General features: G+C 42.5%; 1 protein-coding gene across 1 annotated transcript in view; it reads left to right on the top strand.

The window, feature by feature from the left end:
- The window catches only part of LOC117478925 (ephrin-A5b-like), a 72,659-nt gene that overhangs the window by 44,504 nt on the left and 8,756 nt on the right, over window positions 1–19,399 (top strand). The window contains exon 2 of the mRNA XM_034125887.1: window positions 14,890–15,182. Within this exon, the coding sequence (XP_033981778.1) occupies window positions 14,890–15,182 (293 nt within the window). The remainder of the gene's footprint in view (window positions 1–14,889; window positions 15,183–19,399) is intronic.

The following is a 19,399-nucleotide window of genomic DNA, read 5'->3' on the forward strand; positions in this document are numbered from 1 at the left end:
TTACCATCCCTCTTTGAGCTCGATCTTTTTCCTCTTTTAAATCTTTTATTTTCAATTTCCTTCCTTCATTTTTTAACTTCATATCTCCCTTTGTCTCTGTGTCAATTAAAAAAAAACGATATGGTTAGGTTATTTTACGGATAACTCAACGTTGACTTGCTGCATGGACAATGTTCACATTATGCCATTCAATGCCTCCGTGCTTTAATTGAATAAGCAGTTCAAGCTCAGTTACAGAATCTCAAATTCTCTTTTTTTATTTTGGTCCACTAATCTTCTGACTCACAAACAAGGGCAGGTGGTGACGGTGTCGCCAGTAACTGTCAGAGTGAGAAAGAGAGGAGGGAAGTGTTGCCATTTGAACAGCAGGCTAGTATCTCCACTCCAATAACAATTACATCAAGTGGTGTGTTAAATGAGGTGGCCCACGGTTCAGCGGCAGGGGCTAATCGCTGCAGTCTGCTCCCTAAAACACAGCGATAATGACCAGCAGAGGGGAGGAATCGGTTGCCGCGAAATGCTTAATTTAACCCAGGCACATACTGTAAAAGAAAAGTGGTGCATGGTGAATGGAATGAAGAAGTGATTTGAGTCAGAAAATAGAAACACATCTGTCTGAAGTTCTTTCCCTTCAGGCGAGGTGTGAAGAAGCCGTTCTTGGAGATAGAAATCAGTCGGCTATCTATCTCTCCTTTATGGCCCTCTCCATCATCACATCCAAGCAGTAAATCCTTCCTCAACCTGACATGCAGCTGCTGACATGTGGTTCCCATCTAGCTATTTCACAACTGGCCCATATTGAGCCGAGGTGCCGCTCAACGTGGCGAGGAACACACTGATAGCCGATCTAGGGTCAGTTGCTAAGTTCAGATAGCAGCGGATATAAATTGTATGACGTGCCCGTGATGTTTCCTGGATGTGAGTTTAATCAAACACTTGCAAGGCGTGTTTCTGTATGTGACAGGGCTTGGTTTGGTTAATGCACATCAGCTGTTGGAAAGCAGCTGGTCATATTTTGTTTGGGCCAGTCCGCCCTGTCGGACCGGTTCGTTTAGTCCCGGGCCAAATTTCTGTTGATCTTCGTGGCCTTTTGCTCAGAATTATATAAGCTGTTTCTGCATGTAAACGTGGGCGGACTGATTTGTTTGTTTCTCTTTTTAACTTTATTTATCCAGGGTAGTTTTTGCTAGCAACACCCTGCTTTAGGCTCAGAGACGGTTTGTAGATGGACATTTAGTTAACATTGCACATGCTGTCAGGTTTTGAGGTGGATTTAATTTGGATCTGCTTCTGAATGTTGTTACTCAAGTGGTATCTAGCCATATTGACTGTTATGGTTTTGTTTTCTAAAGGCTCTGAGAAACCTGTCACTAGGAACTGGAATCGAGAACTGATTCCAAATGGTGTGTCCCTTTTTTTTTATTTGGTTGAAATGTTCAGGTCATAGAAATATTTAAATATTTTAGTTCATTTAATGTCTTTATGTTTTAGTTATTTAAAACTTAATTAATAACAATTTCAGTTTATTTGAATATTTGGCACATTTAATCCTCCTAGATTGGATAAGGGATTCAAGAGGATTAGGATCTGAGGACTAGCTTTAACACGGGATTCACTTTCAATAAAATGAATTAACTGTCTGTCTGAGGCCCTTTGTTTGCCCTTTCTCTTCCATGCCACATATTGTCCACCTCATAAGGGATTCAAACTAACAACCTCTCAGTCATAAATTCTGAATGTTTTCCTCTGGTGTAAATATCCTCTGGTGTGTTTGAAACTTTAAGGCACCCCTCAGGTCCACTTATGCTGTGTAGCAGTGGGAAACCATTTTATATGCATTGAAATGTGCCCAGTGGAGGTCCCAAAAGACGGCCATTACCTCACTGACTGTACGCCTTGCACCATGCTGAATATGTGAATGAGCAACATGGCCTCCACTGGCATGCTGCTGCCGGTGTGAATTTGAAATACAGCATCTTAAGGTGGACGGCGTGAATATGAGCCTCGGACTTCTAAAAGGTGTGTGAATCCGAGCCGGATTTCTCTTAAGGCGGTATGCGCAGTTCGTAGATATCCTCCGGTTTGCAGGCTGATGGACAAGACTTTGACAGACATTCAGTGTCAAGGGGAAGGGGCGGGGATGACGGGGCCCTGTGGGGGCAGATTGAGCATGCCAGGTGGCACGGCTCGGCGCTGGCATGCGGGGAACTTCTATGTTTAGCCCTTACATGATGTTACATGTGCTGTTTTTTCTGGGCCTGCTGCGGGATGTAGAGGGGACGGAGCTGCGTTCCTAAGTCGTTCTCCCACTGTGGCCCTTTACAATGGGCACTAAAGAGGGTTTTTTAAACATTTTAACACTGGTTTTAGTTTCTGCCAAACTGATCTTTTATAGGTTATCTGAAAATGTATAATTAACATAATGAGAATATACAGTTTTGGTCATTTTAAGCTAATTCAAGAACTTCTAGTTTCTTTTTCAGATCCATGCATCACCATTGGTCGAATGTATCAAAGAAAATGTACTCTTTACATGAATAACATATGATGTGCTTATTCCATTTAGAATTTAGGAGTTTTATTTGGATTTAGACTATATGATTTAGTCTGCTTTTACTTAAGTAAAGCATTGAAGTGCCACCACTGTGAATAACTGTGGTCCCCTGACTTGATCTAATTGAAACGATTACTTGAATGCACTTCTAAGAGTTATATTGAGTATATAGTAAGACCCCCCAGACGAATATTCTAAGAGTTTAACTTCCAAGAGATCCTTCTCTTTTGCAGTTTTACAGCATGCATACATTTGGAAGACATACCGTGTGTATTTAATATACATATATTAAGCTGAGCTGTGGTTGTTTCCTCTGTTGTTAATAAAAACAATGTAGATCTCCTTAAAATGTGAAGAGTTCTCACCGGGAGAACTTAGCGGGACCACCATGAGGTGCGAGTCGCAGTAATCACTGTAATCATGGAACTAGTGCAGAGGTAAAAAAGCAGAGAGCGGTTGTTTCAGAAAATACTCTTTTATTTTCCGTTAGCTGTGAGATGCACATATGTTTTACGAAATGTCACATTTCAAGGCCACTTATTGCAATTTCTGCCGCTACCATTCCATACAAGTAAACTCAACTGTCTTCGAAACAAGCTCTCTCACACACACACACACACACACACACACACACACACACACACACACACACACACACACACACACACACACACACACACACAGACCTCCAAGCTCTTATACAGGACCTATGGGAGTTTTAAATCAGGGATGTGCTCTTTCCCACTCCCCTTTTTTCACATCCCTCGAATGTTCTCACATCATTTTGGCTTCTTCTTTCACGTTTCTCTCACCAGTCGATCTTTCACTCCACTGCCATTCCAACCCTCTCTCTCGTTCTCTATAATCCTCCCTCACCCTTTCTGTCTCCCCCTTTCTTCTCAGGGCCTTGAACACAACACATTTTCCGAGCCCGAGTTTTTAGCATTTCACCATCTCCCCACTGAACGCCTATTACTCAACCGAGCCAGGCCCACCGCACTTTGATGTGTGTGAGACCTCACTGGTGGATAAGTGCTGGTGTTGGTGTGTGTGTGAGTGTGTTTGTGCGCATGCAGCGGTGGTGTGTGTGAAAGCTTTGCAGGCTTGTCATGGGCGGGTGATTGAGTCCAGACGTTGCGGGTTTCTCTCTCCACCGCCCCCCTCTCCTGGTTGTGGGTTCAGAGTGTGTTGCGGCTCCCTGGGGTGCAGTAAAGTGATAGGGCAGTGCAGGGGGCTCGGATCGCCCCCGGAGAGAGAGGTCAGGGGTCGGAGTCTCGGCTCTGCAAGGGAGGATCGGGACCATGTTAGTCTTGCACGCTTCAGGTGGGGCCTTCCTGTGTTGCTGTGTGTGGGCGGGGGGGTGCATTAGTGGGTTAACGCATTCTTCTTTCATTCTCCCTATAGAATGCTAGTTATCATCAGTAACCTTTTCTCAAGTACTGTACTTAAGTACAATTTGAGGGACTTTACTTGAGTATTTCAATTATGTGCTACTTTGTACTTCTTCTCCACTACAATTCAGAGGTAAAACATTTTTCCTTTGCAGATCTGTAATAAAGATGTTAAATATAATCTTCACTTAAATAAGACTAATTACACCTATTGTAACAATAACAAACTACCCTGCCTGCAGTATACAAAGTAATTACAATGAGCTGCACCTTTACCAACTTTGATAAACACTTTAAAGCATCAATAATGTTGATAAAACATATGATATACACTATATTATTCTGAAATGGGCCAATGTGCATAATGAGTATACTTTTACTTACCTTAATTATATTTTGGTAAGGCAAGGCAAGGCAAGTTTATTTATATAGCACCTTGAAGGCAATTCAAGGTGCTTTACAAAAATGAAAGACATTCAGACAAAGGCATTTAAAAACAGTCATTAAAAAGAAAAGATAATAATATAAACATTAAAAGAAAAAATACATGAATAAAAAGTTACAGTGCAGTTTAAGATATGAATAGTTCACACAGAAGTTCCACTTTACTGATGCCTTTCTTTAAGGTGTCTCTGAACATGAGCTGTGCACGCTTGTATGGCACATACGTCCCGAGCAGCAGACACAGAGTAAATCAGCCAGGACAAAGTCCCCAGACTCTGATTCCCTGGGGTTACTAGCCCCAAATGTTCATTAACCAAAAACGAAACACAACCGCTCAGTTTCAATTAAAAGCAGCGGCAAAAAGAAAAGTCTTCAGCCTGGATTTAAAAGTAGTAAGAGTTGCAGCGGACCTGCAGCTTTCTGGGAGTTTGATCCAGATATTCGGAGCATAACAACTGAACGCTGCTTTACCATGTTTAGTTCTGACTCTGGGGACAGAAAGCTGACCCGTCCCTGAAGACCTGAGAGATCTGGATGGTTCATAATTTAGCAGTAGATCAGACATGTATTTTGGGCCTAAACCATTCAGTGCTTTATAAACCAGCAACAATATTTTGAAATATATTCTTGGTGCTATACTTTTATTAGACTTTTACTTGTAACAGATTATTCCTACACAGTGTTACTTTTGCTTTTACTTACTGTACATTAAGTACAAGATCTGAGTACTTCTTCTACTTCTGTTTATCATTTGAATGTTCTTTTTCGAATGCCCACGCGGTCTGCGTAGGCCATTCAGGTCGACTGCATTCACATGAAGGCCATTCAGACAATGTGATACAAACAGAACCACTTACAGTACAAGGCCTTTAGTTTTGAATGGCAGTGACTCAGAGCAAATGAACATGAATTCAACAGTACAGCAAATTAAATGTTTACTGGAAAGGGAAAAACTGCAACATACGGAAGCAATTGTAGGGAGAAATATATTTATAAAATATGTCACATGATGACAAAAAGAGAAAACCTGTTCGTGTTGAGCAATGTTTTTTTTATACTTACAGCGGTTTTGCTGTTTCTTAACATGTTTAAATTATTTTACTATGCAGTTAGCGATGCATTATAATTCAGGACCCATAAGAATGATGTGTTGACACAATGAGACATTTTTCATTCGTCAACTGTCAAGGACTTTTCCGTACTGTGGCAGCTCTCACGTAAATACCTCTGGTTGTACTGGTCCATTATAGGATATGTGTCTAATCACTTGCATTAATATGAGGAGGCAGACAACTTTGAAGCTGTAATTATATTTAATAGCTATAGAATTGTGTAATCACTCATGATAATGCGGTACAGCAATTCAAAAACCTGTCCCTCGCTACAAGATTCTCGTGATGGACTTTAAAGCTCCAATGCAGCCAACAGGGACCTTAAAGTAAATACACCTGAAGAGGCTGATGAAGATAGAGAGACGGGAATCCATCCTAGACAATAAAGACGTGAAGGAAGCGTCAAGCCTCATGGAGAACTTTTTAAACTTCACCTTCCATCCCTAGCAACTCCCAAGATGGACGACAGCGAGGTCAGTCCATCACCTGCGCTCAGACACTGGCCAAACACCGGCTCGGAGGCTGAATAATGGGCTGTCACTAACCCCTGACCTCAGCTCAGAGTCTAAAGTGTCAGATCGATATCAGCCGAGCACGGCGAGCAGCTCGTCTGACTGGAGGCATTGTGGGACGTTGGGCCGCTCAGAGGTTACACCGACTGTGTGCTCTGCAGGAGCGTCCGCATTAAGTTAAATTAAACTCATTATCATCATTATATGTGTGTGCAGGGATCTGTAGCATCCTGCAAATTGTTCTTCAGTATATATGTCCGGCAGGTGCTGATGGGACATATTTTAGTGGGTTATTTTAACAGGACCCGCACTGGGCCTCTGGGAGTTATGTGGCATTAGGGGTGGTAGAGGAGTACGTGTGTGTTCCTGTGTGTGGGGTCATGTATATGCGTGCTTGCATGTACAAACCTGCTCATTCCCAACTAGTCAAATACGGCAGCATCGTCATGGCCCTATGCGGCAAGCTCTGCAGGTCTCCCTTGAAAAAGAGATCTATGATCTCAATGGGACCAATCTGGTTAAATAAAGGTTTGAAATGAAATGAAATTAAGCTGTGTGCATTCACGTACCCCTCTAGCGTCCAATAAGGATGTGCAGTGCTGCCTTTATTGACGGTCGTAATTATGATGGAAGTAAAGGAGGAAGTCAGGTGACGTAGGTTGAGCAAACACAGTATATTTCCCATGTGAAACCAACTCATGGTGTCTGACATTTATGAGCATTAGTTATGTAAAATACTTAAGTTAAGTAATGTTCTCACGTCTCGTACGTAACGTGCCTACTTAACTTGTCCATAACTTAGTGATAACCTTAACCCTAATTGTACAAACAAACTTATATTCGAACCCAAACCATGATACTTTCCTAATACCAAGTTAATAATAATAATAATACATTTTATTTTTATAGCGCTTTTCTAAAACCCAAAGACGCTTTACATTTGGGGAAGGGTAGACAGACAAGGACAGGCAATAAAACAACAACAAAACAAAAACAAAACAGAAAAACAAAAACAAAACAAAAACAGGAAAGCAGTCAGGAGGAAGTGGGGGGGGAGGGGGGGGGCTTATGGGTATAAAGACTTGAAGAGATGGGTTTTGAGGCGGGACTGGAACAGGGTGAGGGACTCAGACTCACGGAGGTCTTGGGGGAGGGAGTTCCAGAGCTTCGGGGCTGCCACAGAGTTGTCCATAATGTACTAAAACGTTACCGTACCATAACGTACTTAACTTGCGTCATGTACCAAACATACGTATGTCATGTACGCAACACAACGCTAACATTGTGTTCAAGTCTAACGGACTACATTGTACTTTAAAAGATGGCACTAAAAGGCACTCAGTTGGTTTAAAACTGACGCCTAGGGTTCCTAGTATGTTTGTGGAGTGTTGGGAGTGGCATTAGTACCCTTATTTACTTAAGTCATGTCATGTACCTCACGATCTAATGTCACATACGTTACGTTACTTAAACCATGTGTTTGTCTATGTCTGAAGGACTACATACAAATATTGCGCTAAAGGATCCTTAGTGCGTAAGTTGTTCTTGCCAAGCTTCTGTTTGTAAAGTGTTGGGATGGAAAGTGGTTTGGCAGGTATTTGTTTGTCAAAAGATGGCAGTTTCTGTGGTTGGAACATGTGCTGTCGTAAACTGGCGTCATGGCAACCCGGGCAACAGCCATCTTTGGCACAGAGGGGGTTTATGACTCGTTATGTCGGCCCCTTGGGGTTTTACACTGACTGAATGACTGAATCCTGCTGTTTGTGTGTGTGTGTGTGTGTGTGTGTGTGTGTGTGTGTGTGTGTGTGTGTGTGTGTGTGTGTGTGTGTGTGTGTGTGTGTGTGTGTGTGTGTGTGTGTGTGTGTGTGTGTGTGTGTGTGTGTGTGTGTGTGTGTGTGTGTTGACTGACACTAACCCCATGCTGCTGTTGCTGCTTTGACCTTTTTGACACCAGAATAGCGTTGCCAGTAATTAACCTGCCTCATCCATGTTAGGCAGAGGGAGACTCTCTTGTCGGACTCAGTCTGTAACAGGTCCAAAATATTCATCTTAAAGGGTCACGTCACTCAGATCTCAGAGTCTGATAGCCTGCTATGTTATTGAGGGAGTTGACACAATGGTCAGCTGATAATACTAGGTTAGTGAGAAACAACATCTCAGATATTTAATAATAAGCAAGTTGTTTGTTTCTTTTCACCCTTTGCTTTTGGGCCCTAGCGTTTATGTCATCAATATGAATGACTGGACAACTGTTTACTCAGTGTGAGAAACCTTTGCAGCAAAATAAAACCAGTTTTGTTCGGCTGGATATACAACATTTGTTCAGGGTACAATTAAACACAGACACACTTTTTCCAAAACGAAATCTCTCGAGTACTTTTTTTATATGGGGCTTTTCTTCTACTTCCTTCTTTCTTTTAACAACGCACTGCACTGCGCTGCGCTTTTCCCCAAGAAACATGTTCGGCAACCATAAACTAAAGCCTTACCTCAAGTGCTTGTTTTCAGAAAAAAAACATTTAACGTTCGGTAATGTCTTTGTAGAGAACATTGCTATATTTTTCGAAGTACGCTGATCAAAGGAAGTCTTGTTTTGTCCGTCTCCAGTTTTCCTCACAGCCTGTACTGGCACACAATGCACCAAGGCAACAGGGGCTGATTTGCGAGAGACTACATGAAGCTATACATAAGGCGTTCTCTGTGTGCATGGACTCACTTAGCCTGGCACACAGCGGGTCTGCAGCTGCACCGAAGGACGAGTTAGCGATTGGCACAGTCAGGACCACCAGGATCATAAACAAGAGCGTCATCCCGCTTCCTCTCTCAAGCCCCAGTTTCATTTTTCAACCATCCGAGGTGCCTTCCCACCAGCAGCAATGTGTTTCCAATCTGAGGTCAATTATTCACCTCCCCTGGATCTGTTCCCAGCAGAAAAAAGAACCCCAGAAACAGAACTGTCTTTACTCTACAACAGGCTCCGTTTTCCCCATCCCTCCGCTGTCAACGCCCAGTCTTACCGAGCCCCCTGGCAGACACATTATGTGTTTAAAATGTGTGTATTTGTGAGTCCACGGACAGATGTGTGTCTGTAATTAGCCAACTAAATAATAATGGCTTAAACTTCCCAGCGGCGGAAAGCTATGAATGATGGGACAGGTGGAGGGAGGGTGATGGAGACCTCCCAACCCCGAGGGCAACAGGATGGACAGACCCCATTTGGTGACATCACAGGCCTGATGATCACCCCCTAAAGAGTGCCCCCTAGAGGCTGTTTGAAGGAACTACACCTTCGATGTTGTGTAAAAGGGCAGTTAGTGCACATGGGTTTGTGGAGGAGTAAATTGAAGGACTTGATATAGAAGCAGCAGTGAGGTCTGTGGTTTGTGTTTGCAGACACAAGCGTGTGTGTGTGTGTGTGTGTGTGTGTGTGTGTGTGTGTGTGTGTGTGTGTGTGTGTGTGTGTGTGTGTGTGTGTGTGTGTGTTAAGACAGTGTGTTTCTGGGGGCTGAAAGCATCTCCTCTTTTCCCTCTTTGTGAAATAACCCTGAGAAGCTGCCCCTTGTCTGACCCAACAGTGTTCATAAGGAAAACAACAGGAGAGCTTTATCCTCTCCTCCCTCCCTTTTACTTTCCTCTGCATTCTTCTTCTTCCATGTCATTTTTTGCTACTTTTCTCACTTCTCCTATCTGCTCTGTGACACTCAATCTCTTTCCTTTCCTTCTGACATCTTGTTTTGTTCTTCATTGTCTTCCTATGAATGTTCTCTTTTTCTATCATTCCCTCCTTGTATCTTGTGCTCTCTTTTCCTCTCCTTCACCTACATGCTTCCTTTCTCCTTCCTTCCAATCTCTCTTCTCTTCCGTCCTCTTTTCCCTGACACCCCCCTTCTTTCCCATGGTTCTCTCTTTTCTATCCCATACACCAGTTTTACTTTCACATCACTTATATTTTCTTGCTCCTCAGTGTTCTTGCTTTTACCCCGTTTCTACTCTCTACTGATTTTTACTTTTGTCCCCCACTTAGTCTATTCTATTCATTTGGTTCTCTCTTTTCTATTTGTTTCATTTTCTTTGAAAGGACCACAGGTTTATAGCTAACTTAGCTAACTTTTCTTCAGCTATACCTTCCCCCCCTTTGCATCTCCCTATTATTCAGGGCTGTGGCTACCACAAAGCAAACTGAGCTCTAATCCTTTATCTAGAGATTTGGTTAACAGTTTTAAACCTAGTAAATATTTGCAACTATCTCTTTTTAGGACCATTTTAATAAGCAAAACAGATTGAAAGAAACGTTTCTTGAAGCTAAATATGATGCATATCATCATGTTCCTGATCAAAGTCCGGCAGACATATGTGCAGTATATTAGTTTTTCTCTTTCATGAAAACAAATTCAATAGTTCATACATAAAGAATTCAAATATGTTCCGGACAATGCAAAAAGAACATTTAACCCTTTAGACTTATTTTCTTGGAAATAGCTCGTCTACCAATATACAGCAAATTAAGACAAAGGACAGTTTATTTAGTTAAAGAGTAGATAAGCATGTTAGTAGGAGATTCAGCCATACGTCCTTTCTTTCACTTCCTTTCTTTCACCTACTTTCCTCTACTGCCTTTACTTTCTTACACTCTTTTGTCTTCTTCATTCTTCTCTTCTTGATTCTCTCCCCTATAATTCAACCAACACCAGCCCTCCCTTCTCTTCTCTCCTTCCTATTATCTGTCTTTTCCCACTTTGTGTGTTTCCCCCTATACTAGCTCCCCCTGTCCCGTACCTGTGCCGGGCCACAGAGCGACACAAACACAACAGAAGGGGATAAAGAAAGTAAACAAGAGGAGGGTAGCTCAGTGAAAAGAGGGATTATCCCTAAATGTGTGCTTTGTTAAGAGATCCAGTTACTGATTCATTGATAAGCCCCTCCAACTGGCCGTGAGTCATTGAGCCAATCAGGAATAATTAATCCCCACGACAAATGGATTCGGGATTAAGGTGCTTTTATTTTGGTAACGGCTCATTATGACACATTTTAACTGCTGGATCTTCTGGTCTTGTTTTGTTTTTTTGGTCTTCCTGTTTTCAAAACCCCCGAACTGTCAATCAGCCTTCAGCGCGTCCTGCTGCTATGAAGAATACAAATGTTGAAATTGCCCGTGAAGGCTTAATGACTTGCTAAGGAGCCTGTAACAACAAGGCCATTTAGAAAAACTGATGAATAAATCTCGCTAGGAATGAATAAAGAAACCCTGATGACAATGAGGAGTACTAACGGTGTATAGCTTGGTAGATAAATAAAGGTTTCTCACTTCAGTCAGGTCTAGTCAAGTCTTATATTCTAGAGATCAGTAGGAGAAAGTCTCTGGCCCTCAAAAGGCAAAACCATTAAACATCCAGAGCTGAAATGTCATCTTATTCCAGAACATCTTGACTCAGGCTGTGTGTTTATGGCCCTTGGTCTTATCAATAATATACTCCTTCCAGCCCTTATGGCCTCCATGTGGCAAACATCTGGATCATCTCCGCTCTCACTACGCGTTTTATCATCTTTTGTAACAAACACCTACAGTCCATATTTAAGATTTAGGATGTCTCTTTGCCGCATATGTTTGGCCACATTTGACCCTCTTCAGAACTGCCATCCAAATCCATCTCTGGTGGAGCCATCATACATCGAGAGGGATAATAAATATGCGTCCAAGGAAAGAATGTGAAAATGATAGCCCAAACTACATTTGCAGATACTCAGGGATGCATTGGTTGCAGCCGTAGATTTAACCCCCAGCCACCTGAGAAATATTTGTATTGTTTTTTTTTCTTTAGTCATGTTACGCCTCATTCACTCCTTCTTGTCCCACGCTGTTTCCCTCCACAAATAAGCCCTGTGGCAAAAAAGAAGTATGATCTTCATATATTATGTTAAGCAAGATAGTCGTAACAAATGGACATGGAAGTAAAAAGATATTGGAGCGACTATATACAAACTAAACAATTGTCAACCATTTTTGTCGTATTTATTCACGTTAGGGTTACACGTAAAAGCTTCAAAATGTCCAAGTGCAGTAATAACTGATATATTTCATGATCTATTCTAGAACATGACGTACAAATCTTCATAGCTCCTGTTTTTCACCACAGTCCTTTTTTCCCGAAATAAAATAGAAACTCAAACCCTGCCTCATCTTATCTTAATTGTTAATATTTGTTCTTGTTATATTATTCTTATTGCCTCACTTACTGTACCTGGAAATGGTAGCAACATAGATCCATGTATCCAATGTTGAGTTTTTGTCACCTCCCCACTAATATGGAGGGAAAGTGAATTCTGTTTGCGTCAAAAACAATTCATTATGAACCTTACAAAAGGTGTAGACTGTAAAAGCCTAACTGCTTGAAGCCTAAGTGTTTGCTGATCTGTTCTGCTCCGAACCGTGTTTATATTTCTATTGAGTGCAGAAGTGAAATCCGATGAGCGTTGGTCACTGGAGACTGATTTGAGATGCGTGTTGATGCCTGGATTAAATGCTGTCAGACACAATCAGGATGTATCTGAATACAAGTATCTGATCATGGTTATCATCACTTTCCTAAATTTATTTCCCTAACAAAGGCTTTAGTTACAAACTCTTCTTAATCCCAACTAATCTCGTCCGGTACTCCTGGGTCAGGTTTGATTGACAGCCGCTGACAGTCGTGAGGTGGAAGCCAACATTTGAGGCTTAGAAAAGACACGGGAGGACAAAGCAGGCTACCCAATAGCGCTCCTGGCTGAGGACATGATACCATGGAGCCGGTTGACCCCTTGTAGTCATAATAACAGCAAGCAGCTCTGAAACTAAGGCTAAGGGAGGCCATGCTGTGCCTGCCTGGAGCCGGAGCGCTCAGCTGGTGCTGAAGGGGGGGGGAAAGAAGAGAAAACAAGGGCTTTGGTTTCACATCTGACCAGACTATAATTAGAGAGAGAAAAAGATTAGAATATGGCATAAGACACCCCGCTACACACATCCGCTCATGCAAACCCAGTAGGACGGCTACTAATCCTGCAGCACATTTACAATATGTGTAACGACAACATGATACCCCCAGCCGGCCCCGCACACACCTCCCTTTATGCTGCCTCCCGAGAACCACAGTGCGTATGTGTCAGAGGCAACAGCTGTGTCTCAATCCCTCCCTCCTCATTTCACCTGGCCTCAGATCAGCTGACGGGTACTTGAGGTGTAGCATCTGATCCGTGGCAATCAAGGCCCCGTGGAACGTCAGGGTGAAAAAAACCCTGCGGTGCTTCGGCGAGTTCACCCCGTATCGGATCATCATCCGTCTGCATGCTCCACCACGATCTCCGTCCTGGCTCCCTTGACGGCCCTCACTATGTCAATGAACAGAGGTGGAGTATTGAAGACATCCGCAGTATGTCAGTGATACCGAACCGTGGGCCATTAGCAGCTACAGAGACACAACCCGGCCTGCCGTCCAGGCCTAATCTGTCTCTGCTAAAAGCCTCACAAATGCAACCTTATACAGCGCCTATGGGAATATGTGTTTCCAATCACTCTCTTCAGGAATACCTGGGATTTCTCTCTCCCTCCTCCTGTCCGATCGTTTTACAGTAAACACCAGGCGCAAAATATCTCTCTGGCTTTGAGAAACCGGCCCTCATTTTCCCAGACTCGGAGATTCCACGAGGGGCTCCTCCATCAAGCTGTCATATCGGGCTAATGAAAATCTCATTCTACAGAGGGATCCTCTTCAAGCTGCTAAAGGCACATGCTAACCAGGGGATTAGCCCTGTAACGCTAGGGGACTTTAATTTCAGCACCAGCATAAGTCATCGTCATTGCTGAACTCTAACATTGATATATGGCTTACGCCACACGCTAGAGGTTTCTGTGTTGCAAGGGGAGACTGTTGAATCTCACAGGAGCCTCGGGATGATTATGAGTGACATGATGAGATCCTGAAAACAAGAACCAGAGCCGTAGCCCGGACGCGTCTTTCACACTGTTTCACATATGGGACATTTTGTCTCAGCTGTGGCCTCGCTAAGATACCCTGAGTATCATCTCGTTGAGCACTCACAAGTCTTTGGAGAACGCGTCGTTGTGGTGCGTAATGGCGAGAAACTCCCCATACAAATCAATGAGTAACTAGCCTCCCACTTAAGCAGCTGCTGTCAATGTACCCTTAAGCAAAGCGTTGTATCAAGGGATCTGGATGTTAGAAAACACAATGCAGGCTGCAGCAGAAAGCATGTATGCTCAGCATATTTCCATTGGGTAAATAAATCATTAAAAAGGGTCAAGAGCAGGTGTTGTATGATGGTATTGTGGGGATTGTCTTGCATAGATAAACATGTAGAACAATCACCCTCCCAGTATAGATTTATCATGTTAGTATTATTGCTGACATTCAGAAAACTGCCCACTCTGTGTATTATAACCACAATAAAAATGAGTCCTGTAAGCACAAGGGCCCGTATGTTTCTTATTATGTTTTTCCTTAAAGGTGGGGTAGGTAATTTTGGAGAAGTGCGCTCGAATTTGAAAATACACAGCCGGAAGAAAGGATGTTGCGTCACCCTCCGATGCGGTACTAGTGGTCAAAAACTTCATAGAATACCTCAAATAAGGACTTTAGACTTCATTTACATCAGACTTTTCATACTTATCTTAAAAACCAAAAAAAGGTGTTACCTGTAAATGTACAGCTTTGTAAGAAAATAATTTAATGTGTAATATTATCAGGGCTTACAGACCTGAAAGACTTCCAACTGACTTGTTCTTAACTGAAGAAGACTTGTGGGGCTTTTTTCACTCAGATTTGATGTTTTTCTGCTCAACAACATATTCAAATTCCTTTCTTTCTGTCTTTCTCCTAAAGGTTTTACCGGGGTGATTACCACATTGACGTCTGCATCAACGACTACCTGGACGTCTACTGTCCGCACTACATCGTCCCAGTGTCTGACGATCGAGCCGAGCGCTACGTCCTCTACATGGTGAACTATGACGGCTACAGCTCCTGCGACCACACCGCCAAGGGCTTCAAACGCTGGGAGTGCAACCGGCCTCTGTCGCCCAACGGGCCGCTGAAGTTCTCAGAGAAGTTCCAGCTCTTCACCCCCTTCTCTTTGGGCTTTGAATTTCGCCCCGGCAGAGAGTACTACTATATCTGTGAGTATGCTCTTACCTCTTTGTATTATTTGCAGAAAGGATTGTGCCTTTGGTACTGATTGAAATGCATATAGAGTATCAAAAACTTGTCTACTCAAAGTTGGTAAAGAATATGAAGTCAGATATTTTAACCTTTTGGCTTAGGAAATAAGTTTAGTTTTCTCAAAGCAGGGTAAAAAGTTGTGGTATTAGGACTGAAACTCAGGTATCAGCACTAGCGAATAAAGATGTATAATGACGTCCAGCCATTTAACTAGGAGTCATGTCAGAAAATCAATACATGTTTCATCTTAGAATCTTGCAAAGAGACAGCAGCAAAGTTCTGGTTTTGTTTTGCAAGTGCTTGGAATGAGAGGTCAAGGCAAAATACAAGCCGGAGGGAGCAAAACATATCTTGTGTTGAGGTCTCGCCTGAAGTGTCTTTTTTTTGCCGACTGGCTGAGCTCAGCTTTCTCTTCCTCGTGAGAAGAGCGAGGAAAACAAACAGCTGGGAAGTCATGTTTTTATAAGTGAAGTCAATGCCCTGCAGGGGCACAAAAGAAGGGCTAAAGGAGATACAGTGCTCTCCATGGTAGGTTTTGGGGTATTTAGCCCACAGTGGTCCTAAGAACGTTGTCATGGGAAGAGAAAGGGGAGTACAGCCTTGGCAAAAAAACAAAGTACAAATTAAAGTTTGAGAATCCAAAGAGACCGGTGACTGGATAGGGGAAGTTTGAACAAAGTGTCTTGTTTTGGAGTAACTTTTCAGCCTGACTTTTAGACCCAGGAGATGTTTTTTATTTAATGCAAATCAGAATTTGGTATCTTTGGAGCATTATTTCTCCCTTTACTGACCTCCAATAATACCTCAAATGGAGTTCTGTAGGATTGCATTGAAGCCGGCTAGAGTTTAAAATCTCAAGGAAGATGTTTCATTAAAATGTTCTATTGTTGTTGATGATAAAATACCACCCACTGGATCATTCTTCCTCCTACTCCTCCTCATGTCATTCAACACTTGATCTCACTGATCTTGGACGGTGCTACAAACGAGCATCTGGGATCACACGATCATTAAAATTATTGTCGTCATGAGACCTGAATCAAAAGCTGTATTTTGGTTGCAGTTTTTTGTGTGGTGATGTATTACCCTTCACTAGCTGTTTCTGCTGGATTTCTGTGTCTATTGGCTAGTCTCCTCGTCTCCATTGCAAACACGTGACGCTATTGTTTGGGGTAGTTGTCTTCTGCCAGAGAATTGTTGACGTTGCCGCAACTCTTTGGATGTTGATAAGAACAGTCATAGATTTCCTAATCCGGCTTGATTTGTTAAGTTGGCTCCGGCTGATGTAAAATTGAGTGAGTACAATGTTCTTGCGGATTTTGATCATGATTGATCTTCCAGAAAGAAAAGGCAGAGAGACAGTTCATATGGCCTCAAGCAGTTTGTGGCCATATGGACCATCTCTCGCTGACTCACATCATGACTCATCCATCAGATCCTTGTTCACTGAAGACACTAATGTTCCCTCTGAGAACAGGGGATCTGAGAATAGAAAGCCATATAACAAAAGACAAAGAAACCTCCGGAGAGATATGAAGGCCTTATGGTTACAACAATTCACATAATGCCCATGTTTGTATTCAGATTCTACATCGTTTTGAAGTTGGAACGAATAGAAGCTTCCAGAATTAGGTATACCAATGAATTCCCATTTGAAAGTATCCTTTTGATCCACGTAGAAACACTTGATCCATCTGGGTTAAACTGTTGATTTATGTGGCAGACATTAGGTAAATACACTACTACTTTAAAGCAGATGTGTATGTCTAGTAGTAGTAAGAGTTACACTGTGTAATGTTATATAGAAAAAAGTAAAGAGCTGTATGAATATCTTTAGATTCAAGAAAATGTATAACGAAAAATAATAAGACAATATGACGATGTCAGGTAATCCGATTTTCTAGCGTTACATTATTTAGTTTTCATGTTACTGTAAGCATTGGATGCTAAGCACCTGTGATTGACAGACCATATGTATTTGACAGACAGGTAAACATGTTGTGAATTGTTTTGTCTCCATTGTCATGAGTACAACTCATTTAAATAAATAACTCAATAAATAAATACAATAAGGCTATATAAGTATATCGGCTAGTCAGAGTGCCATGCTCGTGTCTAAAATATATCCCTTTGTTTGCAAAACTCTCACAAGCCGGTTAAGGTTAGCAAAGGCCCTGGGTCAGACAGAAAGCATTCATTTAAAAATCATTTAGAAAAACCTTGACAGCAACATCGTTTTTTTTTTTTCTTCTTTCTTGATTTTTTGATTGCTTACAGTGTATCATGTAATCGCTCAAATACTTTCCCAATGAGTCTTTCTTTGAGCTTTGAATTTTATTTTGGTCACACATGAAAAACTAATTTTCCATTTGGTTTCTTTTCCATCCATGTATTCCCGGCAGCATCATACACATCCAGAAATGCTGGTTGTGTTACAGTAAAGTGTCAAATCACACGTCCACTGTCTCCTCCACTAACAAAGCCCGACAATAGCAGAGTTGTATCGTATGGTTTTGGAATCTGTTAAGTGGGCATGTAAATGACACATTGGAGGGGGTTTCATGTGTGCTTGTGTCAGTGAAGACAGACACTCCTTTGTCCTCTATGGTGATCATGGTCCGCCGCAGGCAGGGAGGGAAAGAGAGGAGCGAGGGGGGGCCACGTCAAATAGATGACACCTGCAGTTGGCTGAGGGCCTCGGCAGACAGACAAACACCCGGAGGAAAGCCACCCCGGTGTGGGATCAGTCCTGCGGCTGGTCCTAGGAGGTGAAAGGTCACCAGGATGACGGCGAGGTCTCCGCTGCGAGCTTCTCGTGGCCCTCAGAGGGCGGCATGTTTTTCTAATAGAGCCTCAGTGGAGCGGGGAAAGCCTGATCCTAATCTCAGGGGATAGAAATCCAATTTTCAGAGGAGACAGTTGAGAGTCTGGCTCTCCCTGTGTGAGAGAGAGGACTGTCTCCCTGTAAAGCCCTCGTGCTTCAAACGCTCGGCTCCGCTCCGTACAGCCAGTGCAGATCTACATCGATAATGACATGAACCCCGCCAGCACTGCTCCCCGGCCACTTTCCCTTCAGCTTCTCGCGGCTGAAGCGGACACAAAGGGCTTTGTTCTCTAAGATAAACCGATCATCAGAAGAAAAACATCTGATCCGACAGAATTTAATTCAGGATCTGTCTAATTCAGCTCACAGTCACACCAAAGCCAGGCCTTACTCAGGCACGCCAGCCGCTCTCTGTGATCATGTACTGCCAGTACCGAACGTGCGAATATCACGAGTCATGCAGCACATGACCGAACGTGCAACATGTGTCTGAGCGTGTGACCGGGAGTTTTACCGTTGTCAGGGCGACGCGGGGCGGCGGGATGACCCGGGTTTAGAGTTGCAGGCGGAGATGGGGTTACAGTCCCCGGTGAAGCACGGCTGTGTTGCTCGAGGATAGAAAAGCCAGACTCTGACCTCAGCGGCAGACATGAGAGAAAGGAAGAGAGACAGTTGGGTAATTGTGTGTCTGCATTTAGGAAGGGATGGTGGTACAGGGGGGGTGAGAAAGTGAGATAAGGGAAAAAGACAGTGTGACACAAAGCCAGAAAAAGATTAAAAGGGTGAGAAATAGAAAAATAGAAATCTGACTTTCCAGTCGAAACTCTAGAAAAATGTTAAGAAAATGTGTAAACAAATTATACAAATTATTTATTTTCTATTTAATTTATTAAATGTGTTACCATATACATTTACTTTGCATATGTGTGCATATCTTAGATATTTAACTTCCAAAAGCTTCGACAACCAAATATTTAAATGTACTCCTTTTAGTTTCTGGGATGTAGCCATTTGTCCTTAAAAAGAAAATATAATAGTAGTAGTGCCATGTATCTCAATACTGAATATACTTTGATAAAAACCAAAAAAAACTCAGCTAAACAGTTTGACAATCTTTTCCAGGAAAATAAATTCCAAAGTTCCTTGCACAAAAGGGTTGAACACATGTGCTACTGTCAGTCTTCACATTAAGAAAAGCTAGATCAAAGCAATAACAATATGTCCATAAGATATGTACCGATATCTGACACCCCAGGGTGCATTATCCTGCTTATACCATGGTCGCTTTCCAAAGGAAAACAAGAGCAGCTGCGTTTTTATTGAAATTGTTTTTGGCCTTTCTAACATCTA

This window comes from Trematomus bernacchii, unplaced genomic scaffold, assembly GCF_902827165.1.
Source record: "Trematomus bernacchii unplaced genomic scaffold, fTreBer1.1, whole genome shotgun sequence".
Classification (NCBI taxonomy): domain Eukaryota; kingdom Metazoa; phylum Chordata; class Actinopteri; order Perciformes; family Nototheniidae; genus Trematomus; species Trematomus bernacchii.